At 58.8% G+C, this 16,640-nt stretch overlaps 1 protein-coding gene across 1 annotated transcript; it reads right to left on the minus strand.

Moving 5' to 3' along the window:
- Positions 1–2,450: 2,450 nt before the first annotated feature.
- On the minus strand, positions 2,451–14,473 carry LOC308235526 (uncharacterized protein). The gene is made up of 3 exons (XM_080644428.1): positions 14,232–14,473; positions 7,580–7,703; positions 2,451–6,285 (listed from the first exon to the last, which is right to left on the minus strand). Exons 1-3 carry the CDS (start codon positions 14,385–14,387, stop codon positions 4,457–4,459), a joined length of 2,109 nt encoding a protein of 702 aa, XP_080500554.1. The 5' UTR covers positions 14,388–14,473; the 3' UTR covers positions 2,451–4,456.
- Positions 14,474–16,640: the final 2,167 nt, after the last annotated feature.

Consider the following 16,640-nt stretch of genomic DNA (forward strand, 5'->3'; position numbering starts at 1 on the left):
AATGGGTTCCCTACCCTGGGGGGCTGGGGCTGGGGCTGGGGGTGGGGCTGGGGGGATACGCTGTGCCTGTGACGGCATCAGGACTCCAACGCCAATGATACGATCTCATCCTGCGCCCCGTGGCTCAGTGGTTAGAGCACCAGCCTGCACATGGAAGGGCTGAGGGCTGCATTCCCAGTCAAGGGCATGTACCTGGGTTTCAGCTTCGCTCCCCTCTCCACGGGGTGGGTGCGGGAGGCAACCAATGGATGCTTCTCTCACATCGATGTTTCTCTCGCTCTCCCTCCCCCCTCCCCCCCCTCCCCCGCTCCCAGTCCCTCTGAAAAGCAATGGGAAAAACATCCCCAAGTGAGGACTAAAAATGACCAAGCCCTCACGGGCCTTTCCGGACATCTTCATTTAGTCTCCAGTGCGGAGATTTCCTGGATGTACAACGGATCCCCTGGGGGCCACCTGGTCCCCCGCCCGACTCTCCCGGAGGGCCTAAGGCAGTGGTCGGCAAACCGTGGCTCACGAGCCACATGCGGCTCTTTGGCCCCTTGAGTGTGGCTCTTCCACAGAATACCACGGCCTGGGTGAGTCTATTTTGAAGAAGTGGCGTTAGAAGTTGAAGTTTAAAAAATTTTGCTCTCCAGAGAAATTTCAATCGTTGTCCTGTGGATATTTGGCTCTGTGGACGAATGAGTTTGCCGACCACTGGGCTAAGGTGACGGTTAACAGACGAGGCACAGGCCTAGGCGTTAGGAATGGTTTCCCTGAAGCAGGTGTTTGGGGCCCTGGCCGGTGGCTCGGCTGGTTGGATGGCCCGGTGCACGGAGAGGTCACGGCTGGAGCCCCAGTCAGGGCACGCACCCAGTCTGCAGGTTCGATCACAGGGCACACACCCAGTCTGCAGGTTCGATCACAGGGCACACACCCAGTCTGCAGGTTCGATCACAGGGCACGCACCCAGTCTGCGGGTTTGATCACAGGGCACGCACCCAGTCTGCAGGTTCGATCACAGGGCACGCACCCAGTCTGCAGGTTCGATCACAGGGCACACACCCAGTCTGCAGGTTCGATCACAGGGCACACACCCAGTCTGCAGGTTCGATCACAGGGCACGCACCCAGTCTGCAGGTTCGATCACAGGGCACGCACCCAGTCTGCAGGTTCGATCACAGGGCACGCACCCAGTCTGCAGGTTCGATCACAGGGCACGCACCCAGTCTGCAGGTTCGATCACAGGGCACGCACCCAGTCTGCAGGTTCGATCACAGGGCACACACCCAGTCTGCAGGTTCGATCACAGGGCACGCACCCAGTCTGCAGGTTCGATCACAGGGCACGTACCCAGTCTGCAGGTTCGATCCCCGGGTCTGGTGCCTGAGGGAGGCCACCAAGGTTCCTCTTATCCCGGTGAGTCTCTCTCTTTCGTCCTCTCTCTCTCTCAAGTCAACAAAAATATACCCTCAGGCGGGGGACGATTAAAAAAATAATAAAGTTCCACTTCCATTAAAAAATAAATAAATAAATGTTGTTGGGGTGAGATGACCCTGCAGCACCAGCCCGGGTGGGCCACCCCGTCTCCTCCCGCCTCCGGCAGCAGAACTGCACTGGTCTGTCCCCCGGGGACGTCCTGCCGACAGGGCCAGAGCGTGGGATGGAGAGTCAAGGGGACCCAGTGGCCGAGCGGGGAGCGTGCCTCCCGAGGGACCAGGGCACACGAGCAGCTGGCCCGTGGCTTCAGAGGCGACTCTCCCTGCTGCTGCGCTCGCCTTGGAAAGTATGTGAAACACACACTCCCGGCCCAGCCGGCCTGGCCTAGTGCTCACGCACCCACCTATGAACCAGGGCACGGTCCGATTTCAGGTCAGGGCGCACACACAGGTGGCAGGCTTGACCCCCCCGCCCCCCCGCCCCGTGGGACGTGCGGGAGGCAGCCCATCAATGATTCTCTCATCATCGACGTTTCTATTTCTCTCTCTGCAATCAATAAAGCTGTATGTAAAAAGGCACGGAAGCTGTCCCATAGGGCAGAGAAGTCACCTGGGTCGTTGAGGATTGAGCGCCACGCCGACACGTGTTTGGATGCCACACGGTCATCCCACCCGTTCAAACCCCGAATTCACAAGAAGGGGACGGGCAGGGGTGCCGAGCACATTGTGCCAAAGGGGACAGGGCCGGTGTTCACCAACAAATGCGCGGTGAGCTGTTGGGGAGAGGGCAGTGCGACAAACTACCTACCACCACGCTGACACCGGGATGTTTTAAACATCAGCCCCGGGGGGGTGGGGGGGGAGGGCTGGCCAAGCTGCGGAGGCATCGGAGTCCTCACACACTGGGATGGTGGGGGGGCCGAGGGCCACTCAGATCACAGTTCCGTATTTTTTAAAAACCTAACCACTTATCCACATTGTAACCGTGGGAGAAACACGGCAGGGACCGACAGGAAGACGCGGAGGCACACATTCGTAGCAGCTTTATTTGTAATACCGCGAACCCGGAGGCAGATCAGTGGGTAAACCAAGGGGCTATTTACAGCACAGACGACGCCTAAGCAGGAAAAAGGGTTAGCTATTCACATCAGCATTACTGTTGGAGTCTCGCAATAATCGTGCTGCGTGAAGGAAACCGTTATTTATTCCGAGGGTAGACACCTAGGACCTTATAGGAAATACAAACTAATCTATCTACTGTAAATAAAGGCGACTCAATGGCTGCGTTCAGGGCTGCGACAGGCAGGGGGAGATTGTAAGGGGGCGGGTGGTAAACAGGGTGGAGCAAAAGTAGATCGACAGCATGGGAATCCACACCATAATTAATAAATAATACGAGAATAAACTCCATGTTCCACGTACTCACGACTGGACACGTACATCTGTCCCACCCTGCGTGTGAGGGACAGGTCAGTCCGTTTGCTGCGGATGGTTTCACAGCTGTATCCGTATGTCAAAGCTCGCCCAACAGTACACATCAGGTAAGTGCACTTGGTTGCATGTGGATTATACATATATACATGAGTAAAGCTTTAAACACCGGTTCCGATGAGACCTAAGAGCCCCCTTTTGTCAGAGCGGCAGGCTGGCGAGCCTGCGCGGACCCTACCTCTCCCTCCTCGGGCCCTGGGAGGGGCAGCCTTGCCGGCGGGCGGCGGACACTGGCACGCGAGGAAGACTCCTGCCCTCCGAGCCCCAGGAATGCCGGCTGGGTCGCAAAGACGGTCCCGGGAATGACTACAGGCCATCACCTTCCGTCCCGGCTCCGTTTGCTCGACGGGAGAGCAATGGCCTGGAGGTGCACGCCTCAGCGGCGAGGGGTCCACAGAGCTGTTAGAAGCGGTTACAAAGGTCACGAGAGGGTCTGCAGCCACGGACCACAGACGCCACAGGCCCTGGGACATCTGTGGCTGAGCTCCCAGAAGAGACACCCTCGCTCTAATCTGCTAGTCTCCCCCCCTCCTGGTGAACACAGCGCCTCTGTCCCAACTGTGGTCCCACCTAACCCTGAGCCTTACAAATGACTCCACCTCCGACGGCTCGTCCACCACGGCCCGTGGCTCCCTTGCCGGACCTCAGCACAGGCGGAAGTATGCAATGTACACAGTCAAAAAGGGAATAAAATTCATATTGTCCACAGAAGCAAAAAAAATGCCCCCTCTTCAGAGTGACCTCTGACCTCCCCCATAATCGTGGCCCCAGGATTTATGCCAGGACCACAACGTCACGCAGTCTTTCTGGCGAGGCCCTGGGCAGCTATACACACTTAGCCGACATCGGACAAAGAGCGACTCTCTACTATCACCGTCCCCTCTGAAACACAAGACCGTTAGGGATCCCCACAAACACGTTCCCCTCCACACGCTGGCAGATCACGATCCTTACTCCACATTATCTCACGCAGTGACTATACAACCACCAAAATTAAAGGTGCAAAGACCTTCACAAACATACCACGATCCAGGAAAGCTTACAGCAAAGTGTCCAGGTTGGCGACGGAGAAACCTGGGAGAATTCATCACAGCATCCATGTGAGAACCATGTCCACGAAGAAGGTAGCTCTTCTCAGCTGAGGATGGGTCCTCTGGACCAGCACCGGGCCAGGCCCACCCCTAGCGGAGAGAAAGGAAGGAAGGGGCCCCCCAAGAGGCCTGCGTGGTCCCCACTTCCTCCAGCAGGAGAACACGGGAGGGCAGCTTCCCTGAGCACGCAGGGGCGTGACTGACGCACCCGTGCGGGTGAGCCCGGCGGCAGAGGCCTCAGCTACGAAATCTAGCAGTGACATCAGCCTAGTGACAGCCCTGGGCAGGTGGGAAAGTGCAATGGACCTCCTGAAAGCCTCACTCGGACCTACAACTCACGAGGAATCGAGCCCGTTGTATGTCCCACTAAAACAGGTTTTAAGTCAGCTAAATTGGTCTCTCAGGGTCTCCCCCAGGGCTGTTAGCCTGAGAGGAAATACAGCATTCCCCGCACCATTAAGGCTTTTCCCCAGTGTGAAGTCTCCGGTGTCTAAGGAGGTTAGATGTGCGGGTGAAAGATTTCCCGCACTCGTTACACTCATAAGGCCTTTCTCCAGTGTGCACCCTTTTGTGTTGAATGAGGGCGGAGCTGTGGCTGAAGGACTTGTCACAGTAAGCACACTCGTAGGGCCTTTCTCCAGTGTGAACTCGCCAGTGCCTAAGGAGGTTAGACGTGCGGGTGAAAGTCTTCCCGCACTCGTTACACTCGTAAGGTCTTTCTCCAGTGTGCACCCTTTTGTGTTGAATGAGGGCGGAGCTGTGGCTGAAGGACTTCCCACAATCGCTGCACTCATAGGGCCTTTCTCCTGTGTGAACTCTCCAGTGCCTGAGGAGGTTAGACGCCCGGGTGAACGACTTCCCGCATTCATTGCACTCGTAAGGTCTCTCTTCGCTGTGGACGCTCTTGTGCTGAATGAGCGAGGAGCTTCGTCTGAAGGCCTTCCCACAGTCACTGCACACATACGGCTTTTCGCCAGTGTGAATTCTTTGGTGCTTAATGAGGTTGAAGTTGTAGATAAAGCGCTTCCCGCAAACGCCGCACTCATACCGCCTCTCTCCAGTGTGAACCTTCCGATGCTGAATGAGGATGTAATTGTACCGAAAGCACTTGCCGCAGTCCCCGCACTCGTACGGCTTTTCCCCGGCGTGAACTTTCTGGTGATAAATGAGGGCAGAGCTCTGCCGGAAGCACTTCCCACACTCACTGCACTGATAGGGCTTTTCTCCAGTGTGAACTCTCTGGTGCTGGATGAGGGCGGAGCTGTTTGTGAAGGTCTTCCCGCAGTCGCTACACTCATAGGGCCTTTCTCCAGTGTGAACCCTCTTGTGTCGGATGAGGGCAGAGCTGTGGCTGAAGGACTTCCCGCAGTCACTGCACCCGTACGGGTTCTCCCCAGTGTGGATTTTCTCGTGTCTCATGAGGTTAAATTTGTAGCTGAAGCATTTCTTACAAAAACTGCACTCGTAAGGCTTCTCCTCGGAGTGAATTCTCTGATGCTGGATGAGGGTGTACTTGCAGCTGAAGCATTTCCCACACACGCCGCACTCGTAGGGCTTCCCCTCCGTGTGCACGCTCTGGTGCCGGAGGAGGAAAAACTCACAGCTGAAGCACTTCCCACACACGCCGCACTCGTAGGGCAGCTTCTCCCCCGGGCGAACGCTCCTGTGCAGCAAGAGGTTAAAGGTCTGTATGGAGGCCTTCCCGCACTGGCTGCACTCAAACAGCCCCTCCCCCGTGTACACGCTCTGCTGCTGCCCCGGGTCCTGGCTGTGGAAGGCGGCCTTCTCACACTCCCCCCACTGGCGCGGACCCGTCCCGCCGTGGACGGCCTGCCAGCTCTCAATGACGCTGTGCGGCTCCTCGGTGCTAAGCGTGGGCTGGTGCTGGAGGAGGCCGGGGGCGGCGGCGAAGTCCTCCTCGGCCTCCCTGGCGGTGAACGGCGCCCCCGACACGTAGAAGCTGTTACTGGTCACGAGCGAGGCCCTGTCCGCGTCCCCCTTCCAGGGCTCCTCGGCACCGGCTTCCCGCTGCTGCTGGTGAATGTTTGCCCGGAAACAGAAGCCCCTCACGCACGCGTCACTGAAGAAGGCTCTCTGCTCCAGGTTTCCTGCTTGGACCTCAGTCAGGTGGAAAATAGCTTTCAGGACTAAGACACACTGCTCACAGGAGTGTGCTTTCTCAGCTGCTGGCGCTGTCTCAGGCGCCTCGACCTGCGACTCTCCTTCCGCAGGCGCCATCTGCTCCCCAGGGGCCTCCTCGTTGTCTTCCGGTTTGTGCCAATAACCTGAAAGCAGAGAAACGCCGAGGAAATGGGGTGGCAGGGGTGGCAGGGGCGAGCCCCACCACGAGGGCCTGTCAGACTCCACGCGTGGGTGTCCTGGGACTGTTTGACAACAAGAGCCCTGGAGGCAGGTTGGATTGTGCTGCTGGCCTCTGAAGACCACAAAATAGGGGAGCCCTCACCAGAAAAACCCCACACAAGGGCGGCATGCACCGCACGGGAGAGAAGCAGGATCTCCAGATGTCTCTTCCGCTAACTGCTTTCAGCAAAGCTTGTTGGCTGGTGACACGGGCCAACAGAATTCAATAAACGAGCGGCTTGGCATCCACACACTAGGTAAGGACGTGTGCACGCCGCACAGCACGTGCGCAGGTCGACGCGGGAGAGGGAGCGGCGATGCGCAGAGGCCCCAGAGCAGAGGCGGCTGGGAGTCACCGGTAAAATGACAGGACCGCCAGGTGTCAAGTATCGGTGCGGCCAGTGGCACAGGCACCAGCACACGACTGGAAACGGCAGAATCTTGGCACGATCTGAACCGGCCCTCAGGTCATGTTCGTCCCCAGTCGCCACGCACCCGGGGGCCCTCCTCTGAGACCACCTTGACATGTGCGCCCTGGGAAAAAACCAGGGCTCCCCGGCCCCTTCCGCTGCACATGGACTCAGGGATCCGGGTCCGGAAGGAGGACAACAGAGGGGAGCAGACATCAGCATGCAGGGGAGACCTGGCAAGAACAGGCCACGGTTGCCAAAACCGGTTTGGCTCAGTGGATAGAGCGTCAGCCTGCGGACTGAAGGGTCCCAGGTTCGATTCCGGTCAAGGGCATGTACCTTGGTTGCGGGCACATCCCCAGTAGGAGGTGTGCAGGAGGCAGCTGATCGATGTTTCTCTCTCATCGATGTTTCTAACTCTCTATCCCTCTCCCTTCCTCTCTGTAAAAAATCAATAAAATATATTTAAAAAAAAAAAAAAAGAACGCTCAGCGAGAGGAAGGGGCAGCAATGGAGCCCCCGGATCTGGACACGGTCACCCTGCAGGGACAGGCTGCAGAGGTGGGTGCATTAAGCTGTCTGCAAGGCTCCTGACCCCCAGACTCTCCCGCACGGGTGGAGGCAACAGGTGTCAGGGCTGCTCGGGGGTCCACCGCGCAGGGCACCCCACCGCTCGGCACGTGTGACAAGAAACGGGGGTAAGGAGCAGAGCCCACGGCCGGGGTGCGGGACTGACACAGCTATTTCTGGAGAAAAAGCGCAGGCAGGGTGTCACCGCGGGACACGGGGAAAAGCACGAGGGTCTTACCCACGGACGCCACAAGCGTACAGATCTCCAGCATCACCTCGCAGTAGAGGAGTCTCTCGGCCGCATCGAGGAGCCCCCACTCCTCCTGGGAGAAGGCGATGGTCACGTCCTCAAAGCTCATATCCTGTCACAGTAAGCACAGTTCACGCCACCGTCAGCTTCGCTCCCAGGAGTTTAGCTCACCAGACCCGACATCTACATTCATCTGCTCCCGCCCACCTCTGAGGAGACGTCGGTCCCATACAAGTCACTCTCCGTACGTTCCCACAGCAACAGGGAGATGGGCAGAGAGGTGACACCTGGGCCCTGAGCCTGGCCGTGAGGCCACCCTCCCCTGCGAACACAGTGGGTGTCACAGACGTGGGGAAGGGGAGAAGCTGGCCACAGAGAAGGCGTCATCAGACACTCGTCTTGTCAGGCAACACCCTGTGACCCTGCACACGGTCCCTCCAGGACACAGGAAACACGGCCTCAGCCTTCACGCTCAGGACCATCCCGGGCGCTGAGGCAGCCCTGCGCTCTGCATGGAACTCTGCACCACACGCGTGCACACGCTCCACTCCCAGAAGCATGACTGCGGGAAGGGACAGCCTGCGGACAGGGACAGCCTGCGGGAGGGAAGGGACAGCCTGCGGGAGGGAAGGGACAGCCTGCGGGAGGGAAGGGACAGCCTGCGGGAAGGAAGGGACAGCCTGCGGGAAGGAAGGGACAGCCTGCGGGAAGGAAGGGAGGGACAGCCCGCGGGAAGGAAGGGACAGCCCGCGGGAAGGAAGGGACAGCCCGCGGGAAGGAAGGGACAGCCCGCGGGAAGGGAGGGACAGCCCGCGGGAAGGAAGGGACAGCCCGCGGGAAGGAAGGGACAGCCCGCGGGAAGGAAGGGACAGCCCGCGGGAAGGAAGGGACAGCCCGCGGGAGGGAAGGGACAGCCCGCGGGAAGGAAGGGACAGCCCGCGGGAAGGAAGGGACAGCCCGCGGGAAGGAAGGGACAGCCCGCGGGAAGGAAGGGACAGCCTGCGGGAGGGAAGGGACAGCCTGTGGGACAGCACAGCCTGCGGGAGGGAAGGGACAGCCTGCGGGAAGGAAGGGACAGCCTGCGGGAAGGAAGGGACAGCCTAGGGGAAGGAAGGGACAGCACAGCCTGCGGGAAGGAAGGGACAGCCTGCGGGAAGGAAGGCACAGCCTGCGGGAAGGGAGGGACAGCCTAGGGGAAGGAAGTACAGCCTGCGGAAGGAAGGGACAGCCTGCGGGAAGGAAGGGACAGCCTGCGGGAAGGGAGGGACAGCCTGCGGGAAGGGAGGGACAGCCTAGGGGAAGGAAGTACAGCCTGCGGAAGGAAGGGACAGCCTGCGGGAAGGGAGGGACAGCCTGCGGGAAGGAAGGGACAGCCTGCGGGAAGGGAGGGACAGCCTGCGGGAAGGAAGGGACAGCCCGCGGGAAGGGAGGGACAGCCTGCGGGAAGGAAGGGACAGCCCGCGGGAAGGAAGGGACAGCCCGCGGGAAGGAAGGGACAGCCTGCGGGAGGGAAGGGACAGCCCGCGGGAAGGAAGGGACAGCCCGCGGGAAGGAAGGGACAGCCCGCGGGAAGGAAGGGACAGCCCGCGGGAAGGAAGGGACAGCCTGCGGGAGGGAAGGGACAGCCTGTGGGACAGCACAGCCTGCGGGAGGGAAGGGACAGCCTGCGGGAAGGAAGGGACAGCCTGCGGGAAGGAAGGGACAGCCTAGGGGAAGGAAGGGACAGCACAGCCTGCGGGAAGGAAGGGACAGCCTGCGGGAAGGAAGGCACAGCCTGCGGGAAGGGAGGGACAGCCTAGGGGAAGGAAGTACAGCCTGCGGAAGGAAGGGACAGCCTGCGGGAAGGAAGGGACAGCCTGCGGGAAGGAAGGGACAGCCTGCGGGAAGGGACAGCCTGCGGGAAGGGAGGGACAGCCTGCGGGAAGGGAGGGACAGCCTAGGGGAAGGAAGTACAGCCTGCGGAAGGAAGGGACAGCCTGCGGGAAGGGAGGGACAGCCTGCGGGAAGGAAGGGACAGCCTGCGGGAAGGGAGGGACAGCCTGCGGGAAGGAAGGGACAGCCCGCGGGAAGGGAGGGACAGCCTGCGGGAAGGAAGGGACAGCCCGCGGGAAGGAAGGGACAGCCTGCGGGAAGGGACAGCCTGCGGGAAGGAAGGGACAGCCTGCGGGAAGGAAGGGACAGCCTGCGGGAAGGAAGGGACAGCCTGCGGGAAGGGAGGGACAGCCTAGGGGAAGGAAGTACAGCCTGCGGAAGGAAGGGACAGCCTGCGGGAAGGGAGGGACAGCCTGCGGGAAGGAAGGGACAGCCTGTGGGAAGGAAGGGACAGCCTGCGGGAAGGGAGGGACAGCCTGCGGAAGGAAGGGACAGCCTGCGGGAAGGGAGGGACAGCCTGCGGGAAGGAAGGGACAGCCTGCGGGAAGGGAGGGACAGCCTGCGGGAAGGAAGGGACAGCCCGCGGGAAGGAAGGGACAGCCTGCGGGAAGGGACAGCCTGCGGGAAGGAAGGGACAGCCTGCGGGAAGGAAGGGACAGCCTGCGGGAAGGAAGGGACAGCCTGCGGGAAGGAAGGGACAGCCTGCGGGAAGGAAGGGACAGCCTGCGGGAAGGAAGGGACAGCCTGCGGGAAGGGAGGGACAGCCTGCGGGAAGGAAGGGACAGCCTAGGGGAAGGAAGTACAGCCTGCGGGAGGGAAGGGACAGCCTGCGGGAAGGAAGGGACAGCCTGCGGGAAGGAAGGGACAGCCTGCGGGAAGGGACAGCCTTCGGGAAGGGACAGTGCAGCGTGGTCCCATCAGCCTTGTTCTCAGGATACGAGGGAACCACCTCCCTGACCGGCCCCTGCTCCCCCACTCCTGTCCCCGGCCAGTGAGATTCCAGCCTGGGTGCTCGGACACCCGCTGTCTCACCGCGGCCCGCCCTCACTGTATCCGCCCTCAGCAACAGGCAGGCGGGCGGGCGGGCAGACAAACGGCTCTGAGCTGGGAACCCGCATGGGGACCACCACACCCTCCTCGCAGGCAGTTCCCCGGGGAGCACCATCACGCTTCACCAGATGCCAGACAGGGGCTCACCATTCACTCTGATGTCGGTGCCGGCCCGTGGCCAGGAACTCACTCGCCCTCTCCACGTGCCCATCGCTCTTCCCACCACACCCCTCCCGCCTGCACTCCACAGCCCCGCCCCCTCCTGTCCTGCACCCCAGTCATCTCCTTGGCCTCTCTCTTCATTACTCAGCAAGTGGGGGCCAGAGAACGTTTGGGAAATTCTAGAGGATCGAGCACGGCCCGGATGCTGATGGTCCACACTCACAGGGCGCCCCCAAGACCTCCCTCCCTGCCGTTCCTTGTTCCCACATCACCGCTGAGAACCACATCGGCTCCCGGGGGCCACTGGGGCTGCACCTGACGTCCCTTCACAGTCACAGCCTCCCCTGTCCTCACCCACACAAGGCCCAACCCCAGGGGCCCTCCCCCACCCCCCTGGCCACTGAGCCTCCCAATGACCACAGTGCACTAGGCTAGTCTGCCAGCCGGTGCCACTCCCCGGCCACACCGAGGGTCACAGCAAGGTCTTGGGGAAGCTCTAGAGGCCTGGCTGCGGGCCAGCACCCCCAGCCCCCCGCCTGACCCCCCGTCATCCTGTGTGAGTTACTCCTCAGCCTCCACCCATCTCATGGCCACTCACCCCTCGGAGGCCGTGACCACTGCCCAACCGGAGTCTCCCACCCTCCCCATGACCGCCCCGTCCGTCACCTATGTGCGACACCCCCACAATCGGAGGCCCGAACAGAAAGCCGGGGCCTGGGGCTCAGCCTCCTCGCCCTGAGCTGCTACCACCATCCTCCTCCCGACCACGATTCCCCATTCGTCAGGCAATCCTGCAGCTCCTCCCGGTCCAGACACCTCCACTCCCTTCTGGGGAGACACCCTGAACCCCTCCTCGGAGTCCCGGACACCCAGGAACTGCTGCCAAACATCTCATCGCTCACAGGCCAGAAAGAAACCGGAAATCCTCCATGCATCTCAGTGTCCGGTGATCCCATTCCTCCAGGCGCTAAACCCACATTTCCATGCCATCCCTGCCCTCTCTCTCTCTCTCTCTCTCTCTCTCTCTCTCTCCTCTCTCTCTCTCTCCTTATCTCCCTAAAATCAATACATAACATAAAAAAAAATTAAAAAATCCGGGGGCCACACCTAAAACGCCAAAACCCAACTGCGTCTCCCATTTCCACATCCACCATCATGGCCCCGTGACCATCACCCTCTCCCAGGCGATCCCAGCCGCCTCCTCCCTGGTCTCCCCGCCCCGCCAACCGCACCCACACCGCCCTCCACGCTGCAGCCACAGGGAGCCTCCGGGCCCGGGGTCAGACCCCTGCCTCCACGGCTGCCCATCTCCCACGGCCCCATCACCTGCAGACACACACCCAACTGTCACACAGCTGCTCCAGACCGGACTCCGGCCCTAGCGGTGTGGCTCAGTGGATAGAGCCTCGGCCTGCGGACGGAAGGGTCCTAGGGTTTGACTCTGATCAAGGGCACATGCCTGGGTTGTGGGCTGGATCCCCAGTGGGGGGCGGGCAGGAGGCAGCCAATCCATGGTTCTCTCTCATCATGGATGTTTCTATCGCTCCCTCTCCTTCTCCCTTCCTCTCTGAAATCAATAAAAACATATTAAAAAAAAATTGGACTCCTGTCCCAACTGTTCCCAGTTCCCATAAGAAAGCAAGGACAGCCCTAGCAGGTGTGGCTCAGTGGATAGAGTGTCAGACGCGGACTGAAGGGTCCCGGGTTCTATTCTGGTCAAGGGCATGTACTTTGGTTGCTGGCTCATCCCCAGTGGGGGGGCGTGCAGGAGGCAGCTGATCGATGTTTCTCTCTGTCTTTCCCTCTCTCTTCCACTCTCCCTAAAAATCAATGGGAAAATATTCTCGAGGGAGAATTAAAATATACATACATATATATATATATATATATATATATATATATATATATAATAAAAATTACTTTTAATATATTTTTATTGACTTCAGAAAGGAAGGGAGAGGGAGAGAGAGAGATAGAAACATAAATGATAAGAGGGAATCATTGATCCACTGCCTCCCGCACGCCCCCTACTGGGGACTGAGCCCGCAACCCCAGCATGTGCCCTTGACAGCAATGGAACCTGGACCCTTCAGATCAGAAAGCAGGCCGACGCTCTATCCACCGAGCCAAACCAGCTAGGGCTGAAAATTATTTTTTTTTAAACCCTCTCACTTCCTACATATTCAAATATTTGTAGGAAGAATAATATGACATCTGGGGTCTCTTGCAAAAATAACCCAGTGGGATGCCCTGACCGGTTTGGCTCAGTGGATAGAGCGTCGGCCCAGGTTCGATTCCGGTCAAGGGCATGGACCTTGGTTGCAGGCACATCCCCAGTGGGGGGTGTGCAGGAGGCAGCTGATCGATGTTTCTAACTCTCTATGCCTCTCCCTTCCTCTCTGTAAAAAAAAAAAAAAAAAAAAAAAAAATCAATAAAATGTATTTTTAAAAAAATAAAGCAAGGTCACCTGCACCTGCGGGTGCCTGAACCAGCTCGGCCGCCCCAGGAAGGCACTGCACCTCCTGGCACCTGTGCCCGGGAGGACGCCCCACATCTCACTCCCCTGGTGGCCAGACACTAAAACCACTTCTTAGGACCTCAGACCTGGCCTCAGGACTCTGAGCTGATTGTCTGCCGGTCCAGGGGCAGGAAGAGGGGCTGGACAACCCCAGGACCCCACAACTCAGAGGCCACGAGAGTGTGAGGCCCTGACATCAGCCCCACAGCCCAGCCCCTCAGCGGCTCTGCACCTGCAGGAACCTGTGGGGACGGAAGGCCTGTGGAGGGCCTGGCACCCACCGCCAGGACCCAGGGGCTCCGGCTGCTCAGGGCCCTGGCCCAGCCCCCGGGGCCGGGCGATGCCTGCATTCGCTCAGGGCTCGGTCCGCAGTGCAGACTCTTGCCAATTCCGTTCTTTTTTTTTTTTTTTTTTAATATATTTTTATCGATTTCAGAGAGGAAGGGAGAGGGAGAGACAGACAGGAAATCAATGATGACAGAGAATCATGGATCGGCCGCTCCCTGCACTCCCCGCCCCCTTTACTGGGGATCCAGCCCGCACCCCGGGAAGGTGCCGGAGCGGGAATCGACCCTTGACCTCCCGGTCCCCAGGTCCAGGCTGGACCCCTGGGCCCCGCCGGCGGGGCTGTCCGTCCGTCCTCGCTCCCGGGGCGCCGCCTCCCGCCCCGCACCGCCGTCCTCTCTCCACGGTCCTTCCTCCGGGCAGTTTGGGGGAACCCGCAGAACCGCATCCGAGACAATGTCCCTCTTTTGTTCCCCACCACCCGCGGCCCCCGCGCCCTGAGAACGAAAGTAAAACTCCTCCCGCACCACCGCGCCGCGCCTTCCCCGCCGCCTGGGGACACAAAACACGGCCGGGGCTGCCCGCATCTCCCGGGCTCGGCCGCTCCGGCGCTGTCCCCCGACCGCGGCCCCAGCCCGTTCCCTCCTGTCCCACCGGGCGTCCCCCCGCCCCCGAGCGCCTCGCTGACCGCCAGGCTGGTGCCCGGGCTGCGGGACCTGACAGGCGCCCGCTCCCGGGGGACACGCACTCACCTCAGCCGGGAACCGCAGCGAGGCCGCCGCCATTGGACTTTGTGGGCGGAGCGGGGTCTGCGAGGCCGGGAGGCCCGGATCCCCGACCGTGATGACTCGCCAGGCCTCCGATTCGCCTCCGCACAGCGGGGACGACCCCTCCGGCGCCTCCTCCATCGCGAACCCGGGGCTCTGAAGCGCGGAGATGCGAGCCGGTGGAGGGACCCGAGAGGCCAAAATGACCGCCACGAGGAGGACCCGGAAGTCCCGCCCTGACCCCTCGCGCAGCCCAGCAACGCCCCTTTCCGGAGCTTTCATTGGCTCCGCCCGCCATCATTCGGCGCGTTGCCCTCTGGGTAATGTAGTTCCCTCCGCCGGTGGTGGACGCTAGTGTCCCAGTCACTGACCTTGGCCAGCAAAGGATTTGCTGCTGAGCCGGTTTGTCAGAGCGCCTTCTCCTCACGCCTCGGTCCCGCGTTTGATCCCAGGTCGTGGTTCAAATGACAGTTTTAGGTTTGGGGGTGGGGTTAAGGGGGTCCTGCATGTTTGTGGGGCGTGTTGTTTGCAACTGATTACTTGTCTGCAACTGATTACTTAGGGTTTTGTGTGTGTGTTTTTTTAAAAATATTTTATTGATTTTTTTTTTTTTTTTTTTTTTTTTACAGAGAGGAAGGGAGAGGCATAGAGAGTTAGAAACATCGATCAGCCGCCTCCTGCACAGCCTGTACTGGGGATGTGCCCTCAACCAAGGTACATGCCCTTGACCGGAATCGAACCCGGGACCCTTCAGTCCGCAGGCCGATGCTCTATCCTCTGAGCCAAACCGGTTACGGCGATTACTTAGGTTTTTTGAAAACATTTTTATCTGACTTTGTGAAGCTCAGAATGTTTTTTGAGGCATGTCATTATGTTTTTTAAATCTTTTGAAAAATAGATTTTTATTGATTTCAGAGAGGAAGGGAGACGGAGAGAGAGATAGAATCATCAAGGATGAGAGAATCATGGATTGGCTGCCTCCTGCATGCGGGACCCCCCCCCCCCCAAATGGGGATCGAGCCCACAACCCAGGCATGTGCCCTTGATCAGAGTCAAACACCAGGACCCTTCAGTCCGCAGGCCTATGCTCTATCCACTGAGCAACACCGGCTAGGGCTATTATTATTTATTTTAAATGTGTAGCTTCAGGACATTTTATTATACAAAGCTGGTTCTCATATACATAACTAATGAGAACTGAAAATTCATCATACATTTGCTTCACTTTTTTTTAAAATTTCTTTATTGATTAAGGTATCACATATTTGTCCTCATCCCCCCCATTCCCCTCCCAAACCCTTCCCCACGCATGCCCCCACCCCCCTGTTGTCTGTGACCACTGGTTAGGCTTATATGCACGCATACAAGTCCTTTGGTTGATCTCTCTCCCTTACCCCCACCCACCCCTGCCTTCTCCATTTGCTTCACTTTTTAGCTTGACCTTCCAGTAAAGTTTTAGCTTCATTGATTTTTGGCTGCTATATAAGGAGATCCGCCCTTGTCCGGGTGATTTAACAGCATAATTGGTCGATGCAACATCTCTTATTTTTTCCTTTATTGGCAGTAGGGCGCTGTAATAGCTACTGCGGAAGGCAAGATTTTGGTAGATTAAAAAAAAAAAAAGAAAAAAACTTGTTTGGCCCTCACTGGTTTGGCTCAGTGGATAGAGCGTCAGCCTGCGGACTGAAGGGTCCCGGGTTCGATTCCGGTCAAGGGCACATGCCCATGTTTCAGGCTGGATCCCCAGTGGGGGCGTGCAGGAGGCAGCCGATCCATGATTCTCTCTCCTCATTGGTGGTTCTATCTCTCTCTCCCTCTTCTTCTCTGAAATCAATAAAAATATATTTAAAAAAATAATCAGCCCTAACCGGTTTGGCTCAGTGGATAGAGCCTGGGCCTGCGGACTGAAGGGTCCCAGGTTCGATTCTGGTCAAGGGCATGCACCTTGTTTGCGGACACATCCACAGTAGGGGGTGTGCAGGAGGCAGCTGATGGATGTTTCTAACTCTCTATTCCTTTCCCTCTCTGTAAAAAATCAATAAAGTACATATATTTTTAAAAAATAATCACTTGTTTGACCTGAGGCTCCATATGCTTCATGGCTTGCAAAACATAACCTCTCGCTCATCACTGATGTTCCTCTCTCTCTCTCTCTCTCTCTCTCTCACACCCCCCCACCCCCGTCTCCCTTCCTCTCTGAAAGCAATAAAAATCTATGTAGAAAAAAACGAAGTCAGTGTAAATGAGGCCTTGGGGACAGGTTCAGGGGGGTGTGCCCCGGTTGCAAGGCTCCTGGGGTTCCTTAGGGTTTAGGAGGTTTGTGCCTGTGGAGCAAGGAGGGGCGAGGGAGGCTCAGGTGTGCTCTGGGCAGGAGAGAAAACACTGGGTCCTTTG

This window comes from Plecotus auritus (genome assembly GCF_963455305.1).
Source record: "Plecotus auritus genome assembly, chromosome: 10".
In the NCBI taxonomy this organism is placed as follows: Eukaryota; Metazoa; Chordata; class Mammalia; order Chiroptera; family Vespertilionidae; genus Plecotus; species Plecotus auritus.

Bases quoted from the DNA above. Each gene is read 5' to 3' on its own strand.
- LOC308235526 (XM_080644428.1), bottom strand. From the start codon at position 14,387: ATGGAGGAGGCGCCGGAGGGGTCGTCCCCGCTGTGCGGAGGCGAATCG. The intron at 7,704-14,231 runs GTGAGTGCGTGT...TTACTGTGACAG, and splicing joins CGCTGCGGTTCCCGGCTGAG to GATATGAGCTTTGAGGACGT. The intron at 6,286-7,579 runs GTAAGACCCTCG...CTCTGCTTTCAG, and splicing joins TACGCTTGTGGCGTCCGTGG to GTTATTGGCACAAACCGGAA.